A 23,280-nucleotide genomic window follows, 5' to 3' on the forward strand; every position below is an offset into this window, starting at 1 on the left:
TAAGGTTGCTGTTCTCCGATGGTCTTGTGTGTTTTGGTTGTTTCTGTTCCTTTTCGAAACGGCGACGACTTTTTTCGTTTTGAACTGTTGCGTGTTTTATTTTCTGTTGGTGTGTTGTGGTGGAGTAGAGCACGGTTTTGGTGGTGATAGGAGGTGAAGGTGGTGATGACGTAGTGGTTTTGCAGTGGTGGCGACGATTCTACTTTGGTGGAGAGAAGAGTCCGACTTGTGGTGGTGCGGTGGTGGATTTGGGATCTGTGGTTGAGGATCTGCGGTGTGGTGGTGGATTTGTGTGGTGGTGGTGATGAAGTAGTGATAGAGAGCATCGAAAACGTCGCAGCTGTTTTCGTTGTTGTTTTCGTGGTGGTTGTGTGGCGGCTAGGGGTGTGTGGTGGTGGCTGATAAGAGGGTCAGTGAGGTTTATTGGTTTTCGTGGTGGCTGGTGCTGGTTTTTTGTGAGGATTAATAGTGGTTTTTTGGTGGTTAATGGTAGTTTTGGTGGTGGTGGTGGTGCTTGTGGTGGCTAGTGGTGGTTATGCTTTTTGTGAGTTTTCTTCTATGAGTTTGTTGTTGGCGGGGTTTTCAAACACACGGATGTTAGCTGGCGTGACTTGTTTAAGGTGCGGTTACATGGGTTTTTGGTGGGTTTGATGGTTATTTTGGAGAGTTTTTTAACGGGTTGACACAAGATCTGTTTCTGCTATTGCGCAGGCATTTAGACTTTGGTTTTAGGAGATGACTTCGTGTTTTGAGGTGTAGTTTTTAGTTTTTATTAGTTTCGATGGCCCTCAATGTAGGGTGTTTTTGGTTTGCTTGGAAAAATTTGTATTTGATACATGGGTGTTTGTTTGGGTGTTCCGCATATATACGGACACTTCCCTTTGTATGTTCCTCTTTTAAGTCTCCTAGCTTAGCATTCCTTGTGCTTGCTAGGATTCTTTATTTTTAAATAAATTTCATTTTAACTTCTTAAAAAAATATCTACATTATTTCAAATGTTTTCAATGCAAATAAAATAAACACTCTTAATAAATAAATAACTTCTAATGAAAAATTATAACATCTTTAAAAGCACAACAATAGTTTAAAGATTTTCATTTTTATATATGACTTTCATGTCATTTACAATATTCGATAATTTATTTTTATACGGTTGTTACTATTCTCATAAAAATATTTCTTATTCCATAGTTTTACAATCATCAAATATTATCTTATTCTTTTCTAGAAATTCGATTGCATCTATATTCCTCATTTCTGGCGTCCGAATCAAAGCCTTGGCCATATTGGTATGGCATTCTTCACCCATTTTCACAAGCTTTCCGCAACATTTCTTAGATATGTTATTTTCGTTGACTATACTGTTAAATATTTCTTCTCCACAGTATGAGCCTAATTCATTTATGCATGTAGCAAAAAATTTGGGGTTTTCTGGTCTTGTAACAAGATCACACTTGTGGAAAATCTCATCACCTTTGAAAAGAAATTGGAGCCATTCTTGTTTTTTGTACTTCTTATGAGTTTGAAGAATAAATAAGGTCATTTTAGTGTGGCAATAAGATCCTGTTTGAAAAAGCTTATAACAACATTCTGTGGAAATAACAGTTTTATCAGAAGTAAACAACTTGTTGAATACTTGTTTTCCACATTCTCCCATGTGATTTGCACATTGATGCAAATAATCTATCTCAGCAGCTGGAGTTGTAGCTATGGTTGTTATACAAATGGAAGCAATTAAAATAAGAAGAAAGCCAAGTCTTGCCATGAAAAAAAAAAAGAAAAAGAAAAGCTATATATTTTTTATATCTATGTTTGCTTATTTGATGCATTGATCATCAAGATAGTTGTTTAATAGGGAGCTAAATTGGCTCCGTTATTTTTTTTCCCATAATAACATATAATTACATCAATCATATTTATAACATGAAACATAACATTAAAAAATATGTTACTACTTGCATCAATTTTTTCGGTGGTTTAAAAGTTGAACTCTGTATGTGGAGAGTTTTAGCTTTAGAAAAAACGTAATCTAAAAACAATTTAAGAAAAAACGTAATCTAAAAACAATTGAGGAGGCGTAGAAAGAAATTCTCAATTCTCTAAAATTGGGCCTTTTAAATCAGAGCCCAACATTTCAATCCAAATCCAAATCCAAACCTTCTAAAACCTCTTCTTCCTCTTCGTCCCGCGCGGTCTCTCTCTCTCTCTCTCTCCCCTTGCCACTCCGTCACCGTCATCGTCACCGTGAGTACTCTCTCTCCTCCTCGTTCTTCCTCTCACCTAATTTCACTCTTCAATATTCTTTTCAATGCAACAATTTCACTACACTGTTACGCTACTCAAAGTTTATTAGGTTACTTATCAAAAATTCAATTTAGTTTTCTTCTTAGTCTATGTTTGGTTCTACTAAAATTGATTATAGAGGTGTATAATTGACTTTGAAATGTTTCGGTTTTTTGTGAGTAGAACTGATTTTAACTCCAGAGTTGATTCTAACTTGAAGTAAGAAATTAGAGCTTCTGATTCCAGAATTGATTTTTGCAGTTAAATGTGTATGTTTGGTTCTCCTGTAAGAAAAATTGATTTTGCATATATGTTTAGTTCCACTTCTAGAGGGATTAGAATTGATTCTGGAGGTGCAGAAATTAGAATTGATTCTAGTATGTTTGGTTGTTGTCGACTAGAATTGATTCTCCTTGAAGCTAGGGTTTGGAGCTTTTAGTTTTTGAATTGATTTTCACACACAAATTTATAGTTCAATCACTTTTATATGAATGTATCCAAACACAAATCACTTTTAGTTAGAATCATTTTTGATCAAAATCAATTCTATCAAAATCAATTCTCCTCACCCCACAACCAGACACACACTATGATTCATGCAAAAAAATTAAGTTTAAGGTAAAGTGGTTCATGTTTGGATACATTCATGTAAAAGTGAGCTGAACAGTAAATTTGAGATTGTAAAAATCAATTCTAGAATTAGAAGCAACAGTTTCTAGCTTCAAGTAGAATCAATTCTAGAGGAAAAATCAATTCTGCTTTAGAGGAACCAAACATGCCAAAGTCAATTCACTTAAAATCAATTTTTGTCACTACATAATTGTTTAACCTGCTATCACTAACTGGTTTGTAATTATTATTCTATTATGTAACTTGTAATGTTATTTTTCACCATTTATTTCTTGCAAGTATCTGTAGTTAATTTTTTGTTTATTTTATTTTTTCTGGTTTAGGAATTGTTTATGGAAATATAGTCGAAGTTTCTATGTTTGAGACGCTGCATGTTGAACTAGCTGTGTGATGGAATCTGACGCCGGAGGCGTCTGTGATTCTTGTACTGTGCTAAGTTACAAGAAAAGAAGGGTTTCTGAGTGTTATGTTACTCGTTCGAACAAGATCATGACCAAAATTGAAGCTTCATTGCCAATACTGCTCTCTCCTGGTTACTACACTGAACCGTCTTTGAAGGATTTAGCGGCCCGTGAAGTCCTTTACCCCGGCTATTGCAGCAGTGTTCCAGATTTCATTGTTGGAAGATTTGGTTATGGATATATTAGGTATGTTAGTGAAACGGATGTACGAGGATTATGTTTAGATGACATTGTGAAGTTCCATAAGAATGAGGTTATAGTTTATGAGGATGAAAATAATAAGCCTGTTGTTGGTCAGGGTCTTAACAAAGCAGCTGAAGTGGTTTTGGTACTGAATTGCGAAAAGTTGAAGTCTAAGGAGTGTCGGAATGATGTTGTGGTGAAAAAATTAAAACAAAGTACAGAGAGTCAAGGAGCACGGTTTGTGTCATTCGATCCGGTAACTTGTGAGCTGAAAATCTTAGTTGAACACTTCAGTAGATTTGGGTTTGATGACGATGATGAAGAGGACGCTGTTATGGATGATGCTGAGACACATGATGTTGAGAAAGAGTCGCCGATAAATGTCGATGAAATTGAGCTTTCTCATTCTCTTCCTGCCCATCTTAGGCTTGATCCTGTTAAAATGAGAGAAATGAGATCATTGATGTTTCCCGATGAAGAAGAGATGGAGGACTTGGGTCGCAAATCATCTTTTGGTAAGGAGAGTGTGAGGCCTTTGAAAAATTCTGCTCAGTCGGCAATGAATAGATCTACTCCACCAACTGTTCGAAACACTCCATTTCCATTACTTGAATATAAGCACGGGAATCTAGAGTCAAATTCTCCTGGATCCATTTTGATGGTTCAGCAACATAAGAGTATGCCTCTGAGGGCAGTAAAAGCGCAGGGTTTTAAGCTGGACCTTAAGCATGAAACTTCAATATCTGGAAGCTATGCTCACAATATAGTTGATGTTGGTCTGTTCATGGGTAAGTCATTTCGGGTTGGGTGGGGACCAAATGGCATGCTTGTACACTGTGGTACACTTGTAGGAAGTGGTGGTGATCACAAGCTAATGTCATCGGTTGTCAATTTGGAGAAAGTTGCTTTTGACAATTTGGTAAGAGATGAAAATAAAAAAGTGTGCGAAGAACTTGTTGACCATGCTTTGGTTTCTCCATTAAATTTTCACAAAGGAATAAACCATGTGACGAAAGAGGTTGGCTTTGGTCCCTACAAGTTAACTCTTCAAAAGCTCGAAGCTAATCGTTCAGACCTGCCAGAGATTTCTCATCAATACTGTGATATTATTGAGAGGCAAATGAGTGTGCCTGGCTTACCTTCCTGGAACCGATTAGGTTTGACACACCAAGTAATGACCTGGGAGTTAATTAGAGTTCTTTTTTCTGAGAGAAAACAAAAGGGTCAAATAGAATCATTAGGCGCTGACAACGAGGAAGATATGATGGAGGATATAAAGGAAGTTGATCAAGATGTTGACCAAGAAGCACTCCCTCTTATCAGAAGAGCAGAGTTCAGTTATTGGATGCGAGAGAGTGTCTCCTATCATGTCCAAAACCAAATAAGCTCTCTAAACGACTCTCACTATTTGCAACATGTTTTCACACTCCTAACTGGACGACAATTGGACGAAGCAGTGCAGTTGGCTGTGTCCAACGGAGATGTGAGGCTGGCTTGTTTGTTAAGTCAGGCCGGTGGTTCTGCTCTGAATCGCTCTGATGTTGCAAAGCAACTTGATATTTGGAGGAATAAAGGGCTTGATTTTAATTTCATTGAAGAAGACAGATTGAGACTCTACGAACTGCTTGCGGGAAATATTCATGATGCATTGCATGATATCCAAATTGATTGGAGGAGGTTCTTAGGTTTATTATTGTGGTACCAATTACCTCCTGACACTTCGTTACCAGCCGCTTTTGAGACTTATAAACATTTTCTTGATGAGGGAACCGCTCCATATCCCGTTCCACTTTATATCGATGAAGGAACATCAGAGGAGGTTGTCAGTTTGAAAGCAGACAAACACTTTGACATTTCATTTTATCTCATGCTTCTTCATGCTAGTGAAGATACAGAATTCAGTTTTCTGAGGGCTATGTTTAGTGCCTTCTCGTCAACCCCTGATCCACTTGACTATCATATGATCTGGCACCAACGTGAAGTTTTGGAAGCAGTGGGTGTTATCAATTCTAATGATCTTCATATTCTAGACATGGGATTTGTGTCTCAGCTGTTGTGCCTAGGGAAATGCCACTGGGCCATATATGTGGCTCTTCACTTGCCTCATCGGGAAGATTATCCATTTCTTCATGTAAATCTGATTCGTGAAATATTGTTCCAATACTGTGAAACTTGGAGTTCAGATGAATCTCAGTATCGTTTCATTGTGGATTTAGGCATTCCCAAAGAATGGATGCACGAGGCTTTGGTATGCAACATATTTATTTATGGCTTCTTATTTATCTGTTTACTTTACAATTACAAAAGAATATAATGACATGCATAATTTGTTGTTTTACCCTTTTAACTGCTCTTTTCAGTCACTGTTTGGATGACATATACTGAGAGAGACCATAAGGGGAAAGGGGGATAAGTAAACCTTGTTTATGACTTTAGATAGAGAGTACAACACAAGGGGAATCATTTCCCCTCAAATACACAAATTTTGTTTTCACAAAGTTAGCATAGAATAGGGGAAACTCAAAGTAACATTGTTCTGTTCCAAAGAAGGGGGATGATTATTTGGTTAACAATGGAAGGAGAGAGATTTTAATGGAGGAGAAGGACTAGCTTGTCCCACCTCAACGATACTCTATGTAAATGAAAAAGGTCAAAAACATCCAAACACAGTTTATTTAGTGGTGATGCTATGGTTAATTATATAAATGATGTCTGTTACCTGGCTTGAATGGATTTTTAGAATGATATTTATATTTATGGATTTTTAGAATGATATTTTTATTTATTAAAGGAAAATAAAAAACTTATGATTCATATGGGTACTGAATGATCAATCTCTGAATGATATTTAATTTATTGTCCTCATGGTGTTGTTCTTCACTGATTAATAGTGTGTGCAAATGCTTGAGGCTACTGGAAGTTCTGATTTCTTTGATTGGGGAAACTTTTGATTATTTGAATGATTTGGTGCAGGCAATATATTACAATTATAACGGGGATCTTGCAGAAGCCCTTGAGCAATATCTTCAGTGTGCAAATTGGCAGAAAGCTCATACCATCTTTGTAACTTCAGTTGCTCATAAGTTATTCTTGCAAGGTAAGTCGTTTGTATGTATATTGCTTGGAAAAAGAAAACTAAATGTTTGTAGGATTTACTATGCTACATATTTGTAATTTCTAAAGTGATATTGTTGTGTGCGTATTTTGACAATTTCTGTGAATCTTATGTGAGCTAGATTTGCAAAAAGTATTTGAGTTTCTTGCACAAACACACATATAGTTTTTGCATTGATGGCTCTTTATTAATTATTCCCTCCGTCCCATAATGAGTGACCCTTTTGATAATTTCACATATATTAAGAAAAATGTATAAATGAATGAGAGAGAGGAATGTTGTTACTAAAATACCCTTATCAAGTATTGGTGTATTCACAATCAGAGTAGTTAATAGCGGCGCTATAGCGGCCAATAGCGGCCGCGCGGTGCGGTGCGGTACCGGACCGCTATGCAATAAGCCATGGCGTAGCGTTATGAGATAGCGGCGCAATAGCGGCCGCAACACTGCATAGCGGTTTTGCAGTCTAGCACCGCTATTTCATTTTACGTGAAAATACAAGATTCTCCTTGGTTTTTAAAAAAAAAGAGGGTATTTTTGTCATTTTCGTCAAACCCTAATAACATCAGTTTCTCTCTTCCTTCTTTCATTCTTTTCGGCGCCTTTCATCTTCTCACCCCAAAACGCATTTCTCTCAAAAAACGGACGATACATCTTCTCACCATAAAACGCCGCCGTCGCACCGTCATCCGCCGCCGTTCCTTAGGTTTGTAACTTCTTGACCTCGTGTTTGCTCTCTTCTATAAATCTTCCTCTCTGTTTTGTTCATAAACATATGACAAACATCCTCTGTTTTGTTCATCCTCTATTCTGCTTGTTCATAAACATATCACAAACATCCTCTGTTTTGTTCATCCTCTATTCTGCTCTCTGTTTCCTTATTTTTGTTGTTTTTGTGGACAACACAGTCATGGCAACATCAGCTTCTGGTGTTCAATCAAACTCTGTGTCTGTTGACTCATGTGCTCAAAGACATAATCTCGACATTGCTTGGCAATTTAATCATTGGAAAGATTTGAATGATAAGAAAAAGATTTACTGTGATTTCTGTGATAAGTTCAGCAATGGAGTAATTAGTAGAGCAAGAAGACACCAATTGGGAATTATGGGTGATGTAAAAGCATGTCGTAAAACAAACTATTTTATAGTATTATTTATATAATTTGTCCTAAAAGTTATGAAATAGCGGTCATAGCGCTAGGCGCTATCCCGCTATAGCATTTTTGGGGTCGGCCGCTACGCGCCGCTATCCGCTATTAACTACTATGTTCACAATACAATAAATGCAAAGTGGAATATATTAACTTGGGATTGATAAAGGTAATATTAATTAGAGGGTAGAATTGGAAAACAAACAACTAATATTCCCTTGAAAATCAAAAGGGTCACTCATTGTGGGACGGAGGGACTTTTCAAAAAAAGTGGGACGGAGGGAGTAATTGATAAGAATACTCCAAATTGCGATGTATGATTTTCCATACTAACTAATCAAATAAATGCTACTACATCGTAGAGGAGCTTCAGCAGCTAATGCTTGAGCTCTAAACAGCACAAGTATTTGAAATAAAGTAAATAACGTCCGAGGTTGTTTCCTTCTTTTCTAAACATTCAAGCAGTAAAGTTGGTTCCATTTGAAGATATACGATTTCTTTATATGTAGAGTGGAAGGCAATTTCAATGTTTTTTTTTTGCCATGCCCTATATTGTAGAATATATAATACTTACTGAAATGCCTAAAAGATCACATGTTGTCCCCTGTGATTTTCCAACACACTCCAGACAGATGCTCTGACTTTGACTTATATAATTCATACAATAAATCTTAAAGCATAAACCACAGGACAGGATTTAGTCTTCAATTTTGAAGCATCATGCTCCATTCTTCATTGTTACGGTGATATGATTTGGTCTAGGTTCTGGTACCAATTGATTCTGTACCCGAAAAAGGAGCAAGAGAGGGGGCTTTTGGGTATTTATCCCACTACCTAGCCCGTATTTTTAAAAAATAAGTCGTACTACCTAACCCAAAATGACAATGTTGATGCTTTGGAAAAACAAAAGTTAAGGATGATCCTTGGAATGTTGCATAATATTCATAATTGAATTGGAAAGTATGTTGTTGTATATTGTTTCGCACATAGCTGGCCCTTTATAAGGGGTAAACAAACAATTTTCCAGATATTTCATTATCCAGACAATAGCATAACTGGATTTTATTTTTCTTGAAACTGCCATGAAATTATTTTATGCATCGCAGAAAATTGTCAAAAGAATCTCTCTGAAAGCCACTTGTAAAATAATTTCTAGATTTTTTTCTTAATTTCAGATAAGTGCAATAGGGCATCATAGTTAACTTCTTTTATATACTGTGCAGCCAAACATTCTGAGATATGGGGGATTGCAACTTCCATGGAGGACTATAAATCTGAAATTGAAAACTGGGAGTTGGGAGCTGGAATTTATATTTCATTTTATTCAATGAGAAACTCACTTCAGGGAGATGTCAATGCCATGACCGATTTGGTAAGAGCAATGCTTGCTTCTGCCTTGTATGATTTCAATGCTTTGTAGTTGATTGTGAAGTGTAACTAAAATTTGAACAAGTTTGAACCTGAACCTGAAACATGAAATGTGCAACAATATGAATTTATCATTCCATATGATATTTAATAGAACAGCTGTACAAGTATTGGTGCCGAAGACACTAATGCCTGTACGGCAGTCATTTAAATTTTTTATAGTTGTGGTGAGCTCTATGTGAGATAATCATACTAGGCTTAAAAAAGATATAATTTATGAAGTTAGGTTACAGTTGTAATTTGTTTCTGTGTTATGGTTCACCATCACGAAACAAAATTGTTATGCTTAAAGAAGATATACTTTATGAAGTTAGGTTACAGTTGTCATTTGTTTGTGTGTTATGGTTCACCATCACGAAACAAATTTTTTATATGGATAAGCTTGAGCTTGACATATTTTCTAGTTATAATTATATTGGTTGGTCAGGAGAATAGGCAGCAGGCAGGCACTCTGTAAATTCAGTTTTGAATGCTCGAGACATTATTTCTTTTACTGTTTAATTGATTGAAGTCGAAATTTCTTGTTTCAGGATTCTCTTCAAAGTAAAAATGCTGCATGTCAGGAATTTGTCAGTCAGTTAAATGAATCTTTGGCTGTTTGGGGTTACAGATTACCTATTGATGCAAGGTATATATCGTCCTTTGCCGTGAAAATCATTTACCATAATTGCCAGTACTTAATGTGGACCTTTTTTTTTCCTAAAAAAATTGTACAGCTAGTATTCTGATTTTGTAGGCTGACCGAGTCTGAGATACTTTTCTAAAACCACTTTCTCTTCTATGGCACTAGTTAAGATGAGGAAACAAAATATGATAATACAACAATATATCTGCAGTTTTGCTTGAAAGTTTTGTTGAAGCTTTGCATTTTAGTAACAACTTCAAAATGACATATCATTTTAGTCTGACATGTTCAGCACCTGTATGTTTTGACATGTGGTTATTCATTTGTTAATCCCTTGTGATAGTGTTTTAATTGCTATATTCACGTTTACTACTTATTTTGCAGGGTGGTGTATTCTAAAATGGCAAGCCAGATTTGTGACTTGCTGTTATCTGCTGTCGGTGAGGGTGCCTCACGTGATGAGCAGTTTAGTTGCTTTAACACTGCTTTCAGTGCTCCCATTCCTGAAGACCTACGATCCGGTCACTTGCAGGATGCAGTGTATCTGTTTACCAGCTATTTGTCAGAGATTGCAACTTAATTCTACAACTTAATTCTACAATCTGCCATTTACCGAGTTTGTATGCTTTTTTATATTGGTCTTGCTTGCTAAAGTCTGAGATACTAAATGTAATTGTAGTAACATGTTCAGTGGTTTTACATGTTTACCAACTGATTAAAAAACAGTGTCATGGAATATTCTTTGCCAAAGCCGGTGGCATGTCATCATTTGTATTGCAAATGCCAAAGTTCTTGTTAAGAAAGGAAATGCAAAATTCTTGTGAAAATGAGTAGTGTATAATCTGAGAGCAAATGGTAGATGCCTAAATAGCAACTTTCCCATAAATTTGATAATGTATGTCAAAATACTGCAAGTGTTTTTTTTGGCAAGTCCATAAATTTTGTATATTTATTCTACAACGTGCATGTGCTCCTAACATGGTAAGACAAATAACAGATCTCCCCTATAGTCAACTTTTTTACAACTCGTGAAATGTTTTGCTGCACATCAATTAAATTTTCTGCATATTAATGAAATCACCATATGACATGTAAGGTGTATCATCAATTAGATCGCCCTTCAATCTTTGTTGGGTACATAGAAGGGTTCCTAAATTTGAGAATGTTAATGAAATAGTACTTTGGTTTCTATTTTTCAGAGGTTTATGTAAGGGTTCCTAAATTTGAGAATGTGAAATATAGAGAATTGCAATTGATTATTAATTCAAAGATAAATTGATAGATTAGAACCCAATTAAAATTGATGTTTTTAGTACATAGAAGAGAAATGAAAAGATGGAAGAAGAATAAGTAGTAAGAGTAAGTCATTACTCTACTAGACAGTACCAAATAGAGAGAGGAGAAACTTCATCAATATTCTTCATATCATTCTTTCCAATTATTGATCCCTCTTATAGAAGGTTAAGGGAATATTTTCTTGTTAGTTCTATTCCCTTAATTATTGGATCAAGGGACACATATCCCATGTGCTATTTTGGATCATAACAGTTTATTTTAGTCCTGTTCCTCAAATACGAGCAATTCATTTTAAAGTCTAACTAGGATAATATGAATCGTTAACTAACAAATCAAAGGTAGATATTATAAAAATACATCATAACAAATTATCACTTAATTGAATTGTTTCATCAAGTGAATATAAATTTTTAAAAAATTTGCACAAATTTCAAGATCATGTAAAATAAAATACCAGAAAATAATTTGGAGAAAATGAAATTCAAAATTGATTATTTAAACCCAATACAATAACATTGATAATTCAAATCTCGAAAGAAACAAGGATAAAATATTTAAATTAAAAAGATAGATTCTAAGATAAACTTAAAAGAACTTTAACATTTTTTTCTGACATTTAGTCATCATAGAGGTCATTGAGGCCTGGCTTGGTTGGTCCAGGGATCAAACGATTTTGCTTAATTTGATCGATTTTCTCATGATCTTCTTTTGTCAATGACCAATCAAAGATACACAAATTTTGGTTCATTCTTTCCTTATCATAACTCTTGGGAACAAAAGTGACTCCTTGTTCATATAGCCATCTTAGAGAAATTTGTGCAACAGACTTTCCATGTGCATCTGCAATCTCTTTAAGCATATCATTCTCCATAACCTCATTTGGTCCTCTGCTTGCACCTTTCCTCAACGGCGAAAACGCAGTTAACACTATTCCATTTGCATTGCAAAACTCTCTAAGGTTCTTTTGTTGCCATGCAAGGTTCATCTCCACCTGTAAATATATGAGTTCATTGTATAAGTACATGTTAACAATTAAGAAGTTTACAAAAAGTTAATCAAAACTTAGGTTTAGTTGATGAATTACTTGATTGACTGCTGGAAGAACAGTGGCAACAGAGAGAAGATTTTCAAGTTTCTTGACAGAGAAGTTACTAACTCCAATAGCTTTAGTGAGTCCAAGTTTCAAGCTTTCCTCCATGGATTCCCAAACACCTTTCACATCAAATGGTAAGAGATCTGCCACATCAATTGGAAATGAAAACTTTCCAGGTTGAGAACTAAGTGGCCAATGAATCAAGTACAAGTCCAAGTAGTCTAGTTGAAGAGTCCTGCACGAAATCAACAAATCCAGTTTAATCTCAATAAGTGTATGTTTTGATTCACTTTTGTTCTTCAATTGATATTTACGTGAATATATCTAAATAAAAAACAATTTAACGCTCATCTTACTTTTAATCAAATATATTTATTTTACAAAATCAATTAATTAAAAATAAATTTTGTCACTATAGAACAAAATATCATCTAAGTATACTCTAAATGAGTATAACATTAAAATTTGCTTACTTGAGAGATTTTTGTAGAGCAGGAATAACAAGATGAGGATGATTTTCAGTAACCCAAAGTTTGGAAGTGACAAAGAGTTCTTCTCTAGTGACAAGACCAAGTTCAATTGCCTCTTTCAAAGCCTCTCCAAGAGCTTGTTCTGAGCCATACGCAGCAGCAGTATCAAAGTGTCTATAACCTTGTTTGATGGCTTCAATGATTGCATCTTTTGTGTCTTTCTTACATGTGAAGTCAGGGGCTGATCCCATTCCAACCACAGGCATCTTCAGTTGACCAGGAGTGTTGGTAAGAACCTTTGTTGGGATTTCAACACTACCCATGTTGTTGTTATTTTTGTTGTTGTTGTTGGGAATGTTCGTTCAATGTTAAAATTGTTACACTATGAGCTATGTTTGATGATGGACTAAGGTTTGGTTGCAACCTTTTTATATAGCTAAAAGTTGGTACGTTCTATCATAAAAGAAAGTGACACTTGCATTTTTGCTATTTGCTTTTGTTTTGCGCAGTCCAATTTGGAGTTTTTTGAGGGTAGGTGGGTTATGCTCATTTCTATTTTCTAGTTTCTACCACCTTTTTATTTGATATTTTATTGAACAACACTTACATTCAAAGTTTTGATAAAACAACTTATATTCAAAGTTGGCGAATGGGCGTGGGGGTCCAACGATGTCTATGTATCTTTGACCATTTTCAGATTAATCTGCATGTGGTATTGCTAATACCATTTTGTCCCTGCCTCTATCTTTTTAATTATTGGAGGAACAGAACAACTGTATACTGCTAATTGGTAAATTCTCCTTCTCTCTCGCTTGTTGCTAATAGTAAAAATCTCTCTCTTTTCTACTAAATATATATATATATATATATATATATATATATATATATATATATATATATATATATATATATATATATATATATATTAAGTTTTTTAATTGGGTTAAATATGTTTTTGGTCCCTATAAAATTGGGATCTTTTAAGTTTAGTCCTTACTTAATTTTAATAGTTCTTTTACTCCCTATTTTTTTTCCTGCATTCAGTATTAGTTCCTCGTCAATTCAAATTTGTATAATTTATGCTTAAACTCTTGAGTTTTTGAACAATTTTTTGCAGACGTGTTAAGAACATTACTAAAAGCTCCTTTGCAAAAAATTGTCGCAAAATTTGATCTCTACGTCTAGATTTTATTAATTTTATCTTTAACTTTTGCCGTTTTAAAAAATTCATATTTAATTCGTTTCATGTTTAAAAAATTCTAAATTTTAGTAAATGAACTTTTCATAGTGTTCTAAACTTGTCTAAAAAAAATCGTTCAAAAATTTAAGAGTTTAAAGATAATTAAACAAACTTTGTTGTAACAGGGACTAAAATTAGAAGTAATTTTTTTTGTAGGGACTAAAAAACCTATTAAAATTAAGTAAGGACTAAACTTAAAAGTTCCCAATTTTATAGGAACCAAAAACATATTTAACCCTTTTTAATTTTACTAGCAGTCAACCTTGCAGAATTTTGGCAAGGAGCAAGTTGATGGGGTTCCCAATTTTATAGGAACCAAAAACATATTTAACCCTTTTTAATTTTACTAGCAGTCAACCTTGCAGAATTTTGGCAAGGAGCAAGTTGATGGGCAGAGAAAATCTAAATTCATTTGTAATAAGTTGAAAGAATAAATATACGTAATGACTGTTCTCTACCATCATTAAAAAGAGTAATGATATTTTGACATCCATTTAATGACAACTTTGTTGACAACTTTGTTTTTCTCACTTCTTATTGGTCAAAAACAATGGAGAGAGAAAAAGGAAGAGAGATGATAACAACATCATGTGAGTATGAGAGATAAAGTTGTCCAAAAGTTGTCAAAAAGTGGTTGTCAAGATATCATTTCTCCATTACAAATATCAATTTCTATACCAAGTGAGTTTTAGTCTAGTGGAATAGGTCAACTCCCACAATAAGATGAATCAAGGTTCAAATTCTGATTTAAAAGGTATCTCATTTAAAGTTTGTCACTTCTCGAATAAGATTATCCTCGATGGAAGAAACTTATTATTAGAAATAAAAACAAAACCTGTAAATTTTTTTTTTTTGGACACAAAACAAACGACATTCATTCATTCAAATTGATAGAGTACATAGATGCAATACAAATTCGCTAAAAACAAAAAGGAGGAATATGTGAACAAATTCACATCATCCATGTTAATAGCATAAAACGGCAAAGTACATAAGCCTACAAATATGACTATATTAAAATCTCCGGAATAGTCATGCCTCCGGATCTGCAACGTTGATGACGCCAAAGTCATTGGTTGGATCTACACTGGATCGAAGCTGAACTGACAATCTGAACCGAATAAACACCTGAACAAGAGGGAAAAGACAACCAACGTCGCACAAAGACGACAAACAAAACAACGTCGCACTAAGACGACGAAATCACAAAAGGAAAACCTAATTCAATGTGAAAATCACTTATTTAAATAAAAGGGAAGGAGAAAAACAATTTAGAGGGGTGATTTGGGGTCAAAAATTGACCCTAAACGACCCCTCTTTGGTGGATGAAGGAGAAGAAATTAGAGTTTTAGCTAACGGCTCACAAAAGAGAGAGAGGGAGATAGAGTGAAAAGGATGAAATCACACCCTGTAAATAAAAAATTAAAAACAAAGCACCCCTCTTTGTATATTCAAATAAATTATTTAAATTTTATTTTCTTTCTTTGAATAGAATTTTTTTTTAATTTTTTTTTTATGTTGGATAAGCAACTTGTAGAGTTTAAGTTGTATGATGAGTGTGTCATGTGGGTCAAAATATCAACAAATATATATATTATTAGAACTTTGACAAAAAGTTCTTCAAAACTTAGTGCCGACATGTGCCCTCTCAATACACATACACTAAGACCAGACTCTATTTTCCTCTGAAGATACAATTGGAACTCTGAACAAGGAATTTCAAGATCCAAAATTTTTCATTTTTATCGCTAGACCAAATTTTTGCAATTGACATACACGTACATTTAATCCTTGAGAAGTTGTTATTCAAGCATATTTTTTCATTACTTTTATCTTAGATGTTTTTTTTTTTGAAGGATCTTAGATGTTAAATATTTATAAATTAGTGATTGTCAAATTTGACTTAAGGCGTGTAGAATTACGAAAATCATTGAACAACTCTTTCAAGCATGAACTAGGTAACAAAATCACAAGAATAAAATTATTCTTAAGCCATGAGAAGAGATAATTAAAGAGATTTTTTTTTGAACCAATATAGAGAAGATTATAGAGGGAAAAGATAGATTATAATCTCTTATATATTTTTTTTTATTATCATATCTTGCAGTTTATTGATCTTAATTTCAAGATAAACAATCATCGAATAATTGAGAGATAAACGTTCACTAATTTTACAACGGGTCTTAGAATGAGACAAGGTGTTACTTGCCTTGCCTATATGAATTTATTAAGTGTAGTAACGTTTTTGACGGTGAATGAAACTGTAGTATAATTAAATTATAGCAAAGGTCCAATTAATTATGCTTCAAGGCATTGAAAGATGTTTATATTTATGAATCATTGGCATAAATAAAAATTATAATAAATGAGTATTGACACTAGTAGTAGGAAGGAATCATTATACAATGAAATTAAATATTTAATAAAATTAATCTTAATATTTTTTAAATATTTTAAAATATCAAACTTCGGCTAGAATAAACGATGTTTAAGAATTCTTATATTTTGATGGCTTACTTTTCTACTATGTCAAAGTCTTAATATATATTTTTACAAGTTCGCCACACACCCCTTAATCTAAAAAGAACAAATATCAAGAACGTGTAAAATAAAGTACTAATGTAAAATAACTTGGACAAAACGAAATGTAAAATTGATTATTCAAACTCGTTTCAAAAACAAGGGTAATCCCAAGCTCAAAAGAAACAACAAGTAATAATTAAACAGATAGATTTTAAGGCAAACTTAAAAGGACTTTAACATATTTTTTTAGTCATCATAGAGGTCATTGAGTCCAGGCTTGGTTGGTCCAGGGATCAAACGATTCTGCTTAATTTGATCAATTTTCTCATGATCTTCTTTTGTCAATGACCAATCAAAGATACGCAAATTTTGGTTCATTCTTTCCTTATCATAGCTCTTGGGAACAAAAGTGACTCCTTGTTCATATAGCCATCTTAGAGAAATTTGTGCAACAGACTTTCCATGTGCATCTGCAATCTCTTTAAGCATATCATTCTCCATAACTTCATTTGGTCCCCTGCTTGCACCTTTCCTCAACGGGGAAAATGCGGTTAACACTATTCCGTGTGCGTTGCAAAACTCTCTAAGCTTCTTTTGTTGCCATGCAAGGTTCATCTCCACCTATACATTTATGAGTTCATTGTATAAGTACATATTAACAATTAATAAACTGTTATGAGTTGACTAAAAATTAATCAAAACTTAGGCTTAGTTGATGAATTACTTGATTGACTGCAGGAAGAACAGTGGCGACAGAGAGAAGATTTTCAAGTTTCTTGACAGAGAAGTTACTAACTCCAATAGCTTTAGTGAGTCCAAGTTTCAAGCTTTCCTCCATGGATTCCCAAACACCTTTCACATCAAATGGTAAGAGATCTGCCACATCAATTGGAAATGTAAACTTTCCAGGCTGAGAACTAAGTGGCCAATGAATCAAATACAAGTCCAAATAGTCCAATTGAAGAGTCCTACATGAAATTAACAAATCAAGATTAAAATTAAATTTTATCATTCTTGAATCAAACATCCTCCAAATGAATGTAATATTGATATATATGAATTAAAATTTACTTACTTGAGAGATTTTTGAAGAGCAGGAATAACAAGATGAGGATGGTTTTCAGTAACCCAAAGTTTAGAAGTAACAAAAAGGTCATCTCTAGTGACAAGACCAAGTTCAATTGCCTCTTTCAAAGCTTCACCAAGAGCTTGTTCTGAGCCATAGGCAGCAGCAGTATCAAAGTGTCTATAACCTTGTTTGATGGCTTCAATGATTGCATCTTTTGTGTCTTTCTTACATGTGAAGTCAGGGGCTGATCCCATTCCAACTACAGGCATCTTCAATTGACTAGATGTGTTTGTAAGAACCTTTGTTAGGATTTCAACACTACCCATGTTGTTTTTTTTGTTGTTGGGTTGGGAAGGTTCAATGTTAAGATTGTTACACTTTGAGTGAGTTATGTAGCTTGATGAATGATGATTAAGTAAGCTTTGCTTGCAACCTTTTTATAACTAAAAATAAAGAGTAGTATTATGAAAAAATTGACAGTTGCATTATTGGTATTTGTTTTTGTTTGCGCAGTCCAATTTTGAAACTTTAGTATTTCTAAGAGGGTAGGTGGGTTACTTATGCTCATTTCAATTTCTAGCTACCACCTTTTTATTTCCTTATTTTAATGTACACTACTAATATCTAAAGTTAGTGGTGGCATAGTCCAACTATGTCTATACAGTCATACATCTTTGACTTTTTGTTCATTACAGATCCAAATTAATTTGCATGATGGATTCCATGTACGTACCATTTTGTCCCTATCTATATCATTTTATTTATTGGAGGAAGAAAACAATAGTATATTTCTTTATCTATTGTAGTGATATATAATATTAAATTTTTTTTCTATTCTACAGGCAGTCTAGCTTGCAGGATCATGGCAAGTAGCAAGTTGATGGGCACGCACGTAACTATTTCTTTATGATATATTTTTTTTTTTAGGAAAATGTTAATTCTCAAGAAAAATAACTTCAAGAATTTTTCAAGACACAGTTGGCAAATTTTAATTGGATGATTTATTTGTCCACTTCCTATTTTTCAGCCACACCTCCTTGAATTGTGGCAAATAGTGCATTGTGATTGGCTACTCTTTATTCTTGAAAAATTCTTGATGTTATTTTTCTAGAGATATAACATTGCTCTTTTTTTTATAAGAATGCTAACTTCTTCCATAAAGTCTCAATTTAGAAATATTTGCCTTAGAAATTGCTACTCAAATTTTTAAATTTAAAATTTCTTTATAATAATGAAATTTTTTTACTTTTGTGTCCTTAACAAACGTAAAGCATAAGTTAGCAAGACTCATATATCTAGAGAAGGGAATAACGTTTAAGATCAAAGTAAAGAAGATCTTATCAGTAAAATATTAAATTTGGATTTATTTTTTTTTTCTAAATGCACAAGCATGTTAGAGTGAAATTAACATTTATAATAACCAAAAATATGGAGTATGTTTTTTTGGTGGTGGCTGATATTCAAACCCTAAACCTTGCATATATTATGCATTGTCCATACCAATTGAGTAAAGCTCATGAGAACAAATCCATTTAATAACATTAACCAATGATATATATACGGGTCATCTTAAATTTTTTAGAGACCCTATTTTAATTTAAAAAATTTGTATACGCAAGAATTTGAACTTTAAACATTTTAGAAGCCTTCAAAATTCGAAATTTACTGATATGATTAAATTCAAAATTTTAGACGTAACCAAAAAAATTCAATATTTAGATTTGATTTGGATTTAAGTTCATATACATTTTTTAGGAGAATTTGAATCTTCAAAATATCAAGGTGTCTGTTGTGGCCCAGCTCAGTCATGCTATGGCATAACTCTGGTCGTATGATCCAACCAAGTCATTTTCCAAGTAGACATTTCGAGATATTTGATAAAAGTAACAAAATAAAAATGCTTAAATAACATTTTTCCACGAATTAAAGATATTTGTATGTATCAACATTACATTAATATGAATGAAATTGAATAATAATATTCGTTTAAATAAAATATGGAATTTAAGTTTTATAGATGAAAAATACGTAATTGAGATGAAAGATCCTACTAAAAATGTTCAGCAAAATTTTGCGAGATTGTTATCCACAAATCAATTACTCCGCACTAATGATATGATTATCTCAAAAAAAAAAATTAAGTGCGTCCCTACCTACTTTTGTTTTGAGAGGAACTGCGTCCCTATCAACTTGTCACTTACTGCATGTCATATTCGTGCAAGCTTGACCGGTAAAATTAAGAAAATTCAATAGCTACATATAGTAGTATAAAAGATAGATATTACCGACATTAAATTGGTTTAAGCTTTAAGAAACTTAGATATGTGGTCAAAGGTTCAATTTCTGTCTCATGAATATAAAAAAAATCAGATTAAATTAGAAGAACTCATCTTGTATATCTCATAAATTTTTTGATAGAGATTAATTATTATTATGTGGCGGTGAAAACTTCGTACTAAATGATGGACATGATAACCCAAAATAATTTAAAAGAAAACATACATATTACCAATATATTATTGTTTTGAGAAATGTTATGTTGACACTTTTTATCTTGAACACCATATATTTATACAATACTATACAAATATTATTTCATTTTTTAATTAATTATTTCTCTCTCGAAATCACGTCAATAATCTATATTATATAAATTTAGGACCTATTTCATTTCTTCTCTTCTCTTCTTGACATGTGTCACCACATTTCAATGTTTTAGAATTTCTTTCAAGTCACGACATGTGGCACTCTAAGATTGTCTTATTCTCAAATTTGCATTATTGTAACTTTGTGTATTAACTTTTCTAATTATTTTTTTCTAATTAATATATGGAACCATGTGTATCAATTATTTTGTATTTTTTTTGGAAGACCAATTATATTGTATTATTATATTATTTATATAATCGTGTAATGTAATGTTTTATTATCATATATTTTATAGTTGATATTAAATAATGAAATTTTAACGAGATTGTTTTATATAATATAATATTTCAATTATAACATATTTAAATATGCAGAATAAATTGCATATATTTTTAACCTATTAAAAAGATTATCAGATTTATAATTTATCACAAAATATAAAATGTAAGTCACATTTTTATTTCATTAAAATGATTTTTTTCTTTTTTTGAATAAATTTCGTTGAATTGTTCAATCTTTATTTTAGGAAAGAAAAAAAAAATCGGATACTTTATTTTAGGACAGAAAAAAAAAATCAGAATTGGAGGTATTTCAGTTGATTGTATTTAATGGACTTGCTAAAATAAACGTTAAACCTTCCCTCAAAAAAAAAACCTTAAACCAAAAAAAAAATTAGAATTTCTTAATAGATAAAAATAATAATATTTTAAGACCTTTCCTCTAAAATTGCAAAATATCAGTTTTCTAATTTATCACAAAATATAAAATGTAAGTCACATTTTTATTTCATTAAACTATTTTTTTTTTTGAATAAATTTCGTTGAATTGTTCAATCTTTATTTTAGGAAAGAAAAATAAAATCAGATACTTTATTTTAGGACGAAAAAAATCGCAATTGGAGGTATTTAATTGGAATTAAAAACATATCATTAGTTCATTAGTCAAAGAATATCATAAATGGGTGATTGGCAAGAATATCAAAAATATGATTTCAGTTGATTGTATTTAATGGACTTGCTAAAATAAACATTAAACCTTCCCTCAAAAAAATAAAAAATAAACCTTAGACCAAATAAAAAATTGGAATTGTTTAATAGCTAAAAAAATAATATTTTTAGACCTTTCCTCTAAATTCGTAAAAACTATTACACAGATTAAATGCCGTAAAATTCATAGTCCTATTTAGTTTTTTTCAAATGCAAAACATTTTAAAAAAAATATTATATTTTGCTTAATAGCTAAGATATGACCTCAAATTTGATAACCTAACAAATTGATTATATTTTTTATTTGACCAATAAAACTGATTTTTTTTATGGAAACCGATTAAATGCCATTAAATTAATAGTCCTATTAATTTTTTATTCGGCTTTTATTTGATCGATTAAACTGTTTTTTTTTTGTTGAGGGAAACCGATTAAATTTAAGACTTTTGTTATATATTTTATAACTTATATCAAGTAGCCATGTTATTAACAAGAAAAAAAATATAAAGATTTACCTTATTTTTTTATGTTTTTGTTAATATTTTATAACTTATATCGAGCCATATTATTAAACAAAAAAAAACATGTTTTATTTTGCTCATAATGATTCTCCATCTTTGGACTTTGCCATTAAAACTGATTTAAGACTGATTCTCCATCAATTTATTGGCATTAAATATATTTTTTGTAAATAGCATATTAATTTACATATTGAATTTAAAAAAAAAAACGCAGATCTTCTGTTTTATAGAGAGAAATCAAGTTTTTTTTTTTTTGACAAGAGAGAAATCAAGTTATTTTTTTGCTGTTTGTTTAACATTCCTTTTTTAATGTTTATTTTTTTTAATTGGACCTGAACTAATATATAATATATATATATATATATATATATATATATATATATATATATATTGGGAACTTCTACGCTACACCTCGCAAATTGAGGTGTACCGATACTCTTGCTCTATAAATTTATAAATTAAAGATCATTTTATGTAATAAAAAGTTATTTGTCAATTTTATATTTTAGAAAACATCATTTCATTATTTATAAGAATCATATTAATATTTTCTCATAAAAAATAGTCAATACTCTTTATTATGAGTAGTAAAAATTCAAAAAAAAAGTAAATTTTATTTTGTCGAAACTTTTGGTAAATAAGATTTAATTAATTATAATTGTCAATGATAGAGAATAATTCTTTTTCTTCAAAAAACAACTCATTTAATTATTAATTAAACGATTTGGTAGCACACTCAAATTTTTTGGTGTACAATAGAATTTGCCATATATATATATATATATATATATAATATAATATTACCAAAAGAAATCAATTTGTTGACCCAAAACAAAAGGAGGAATTGACTGTCAAAAAAAAAAACAAAAGGAGGAATCAGTTTATTGGAATTTAATCAAAAACGGATGAAAATCCAGCAAAAAAAGGAATAAGAAAGGCAATAAAAAAAACCAAAAAAAAGTAAAGGCAAGGCAAAAACGTGTGTAATTAATGAATAAGTCAAATTATATGTGGTCATTTTACCAAAATATCCTATAAAAAATACTATAAATTAGACATATGGCTTAACAATTTTTTCACATCACAACTCCACATTTTCCCTCAAAAAAAAAAAAAAAAACTCCACCTTTATTTCTATTTGTTTACTTCTTTCTATTATTTCTTCTTCCTCTTATATCTTTATAATTGAAATGGCACCGAAAATCGATTTCGTGTCTGATATATTCCCTTCGAAAGAAAATTGTATCAAGGTTCAAATCGTTTGGTTGTTGTGTGTGAGATATATGAACAAGGACAAATTGTCTTAGGCATTCAAAATGGTTATGATGGATAATAAGATTGTTTGATACTTTTTCTTTTGTTGTGTTTTTAGAACATTTGTTATATAGTAGATTTTTTTTTTTTTTTGCTCAAACAAATATATACCCATTGAAATCGTTCTTGATATCTCTCCATTCGCAGAAAGAAATTTAGAATATCATGTGGTATATTATTTTTAGATATTTTTTTGTGTGTTGTTTTTTTATGACTATACATAATGCTACTTATGCGACGAAG

At 32.0% G+C, this 23,280-nt stretch overlaps 4 protein-coding genes across 4 annotated transcripts; 1 reads left to right on the forward strand and 3 right to left on the reverse strand.

Moving 5' to 3' along the window:
• Positions 1-1,080: 1,080 nt before the first annotated feature.
• On the reverse strand, positions 1,081-1,770 carry LOC146925423 (uncharacterized). Its single transcript, XM_085711017.1, has one exon. The coding sequence runs from the start codon at positions 1,763-1,765 to the stop codon at positions 1,181-1,183; it is 585 nt and encodes a 194-aa protein (XP_085567143.1). The 5' UTR covers positions 1,766-1,770; the 3' UTR covers positions 1,081-1,180.
• Positions 1,771-2,193: 423 nt separating this feature from the next.
• Positions 2,194-10,703, forward strand: SAR3 (SUPPRESSOR OF AUXIN RESISTANCE 3). The gene is made up of 6 exons (XM_085710332.1): positions 2,194-2,244; positions 3,237-5,805; positions 6,531-6,654; positions 9,047-9,195; positions 9,782-9,879; positions 10,261-10,703. Exons 2-6 carry the CDS (start codon positions 3,304-3,306, stop codon positions 10,454-10,456), a joined length of 3,069 nt encoding a protein of 1,022 aa, XP_085566458.1. The 5' UTR covers positions 2,194-2,244; positions 3,237-3,303; the 3' UTR covers positions 10,457-10,703.
• A 933-nt stretch (positions 10,704-11,636) lies between these two features.
• Positions 11,637-13,138, reverse strand: LOC146925425 (NAD(P)H-dependent 6'-deoxychalcone synthase-like). The gene is made up of 3 exons (XM_085710334.1): positions 12,739-13,138; positions 12,257-12,500; positions 11,637-12,163 (listed from the first exon to the last, which is right to left on the reverse strand). The coding sequence occupies exons 1-3, from the start codon at positions 13,056-13,058 to the stop codon at positions 11,789-11,791; spliced, it is 939 nt and encodes a 312-aa protein (XP_085566460.1). The 5' UTR covers positions 13,059-13,138; the 3' UTR covers positions 11,637-11,788.
• Positions 13,139-16,606: 3,468 nt separating this feature from the next.
• LOC146925426 (NAD(P)H-dependent 6'-deoxychalcone synthase-like) lies at positions 16,607-17,976 on the reverse strand. The gene is made up of 3 exons (XM_085710333.1): positions 17,574-17,976; positions 17,223-17,466; positions 16,607-17,119 (listed from the first exon to the last, which is right to left on the reverse strand). Exons 1-3 carry the CDS (start codon positions 17,891-17,893, stop codon positions 16,745-16,747), a joined length of 939 nt encoding a protein of 312 aa, XP_085566459.1. The 5' UTR covers positions 17,894-17,976; the 3' UTR covers positions 16,607-16,744.
• Positions 17,977-23,280: the final 5,304 nt, after the last annotated feature.

Source organism: Medicago sativa, chromosome 5 (genome assembly GCF_051527215.1).
Source record: "Medicago sativa cultivar Bolivia chromosome 5, Bolivia_mono, whole genome shotgun sequence".
NCBI classification, from domain to species: domain Eukaryota; kingdom Viridiplantae; phylum Streptophyta; class Magnoliopsida; order Fabales; family Fabaceae; genus Medicago; species Medicago sativa.

What these genes read in the sequence shown, in the direction of transcription:
- LOC146925425 (XM_085710334.1), bottom strand. Translation starts at nt 13,058, where the DNA reads ATGGGTAGTGTTGAAATCCCAACAAAGGTTCTTACCAACACTCCTGGT. An exon ending in GCTCTACAAAAATCTCTCAA is followed by an intron (nt 12,501 to 12,738) that starts GTAAGCAAATTT and finishes GATTTCGTGCAG; the next exon opens with GACTCTTCAACTAGACTACT. An exon ending in TTCTTCCAGCAGTCAATCAA is followed by an intron (nt 12,164 to 12,256) that starts GTAATTCATCAA and finishes ATATATTTACAG; the next exon opens with GTGGAGATGAACCTTGCATG.
- SAR3 (XM_085710332.1), top strand. Translation starts at nt 3,304, where the DNA reads ATGGAATCTGACGCCGGAGGCGTCTGTGATTCTTGTACTGTGCTAAGT. An exon ending in TCAATGCCATGACCGATTTG is followed by an intron (nt 9,196 to 9,781) that starts GTAAGAGCAATG and finishes TTCTTGTTTCAG; the next exon opens with GATTCTCTTCAAAGTAAAAA. An exon ending in AGATTACCTATTGATGCAAG is followed by an intron (nt 9,880 to 10,260) that starts GTATATATCGTC and finishes CTTATTTTGCAG; the next exon opens with GGTGGTGTATTCTAAAATGG.
- LOC146925426 (XM_085710333.1), bottom strand. Translation starts at nt 17,893, where the DNA reads ATGGGTAGTGTTGAAATCCTAACAAAGGTTCTTACAAACACATCTAGT. An exon ending in GCTCTTCAAAAATCTCTCAA is followed by an intron (nt 17,467 to 17,573) that starts GTAAGTAAATTT and finishes AATTTCATGTAG; the next exon opens with GACTCTTCAATTGGACTATT. An exon ending in TTCTTCCTGCAGTCAATCAA is followed by an intron (nt 17,120 to 17,222) that starts GTAATTCATCAA and finishes ATAAATGTATAG; the next exon opens with GTGGAGATGAACCTTGCATG.
- LOC146925423 (XM_085711017.1), bottom strand. Translation starts at nt 1,765, where the DNA reads ATGGCAAGACTTGGCTTTCTTCTTATTTTAATTGCTTCCATTTGTATA.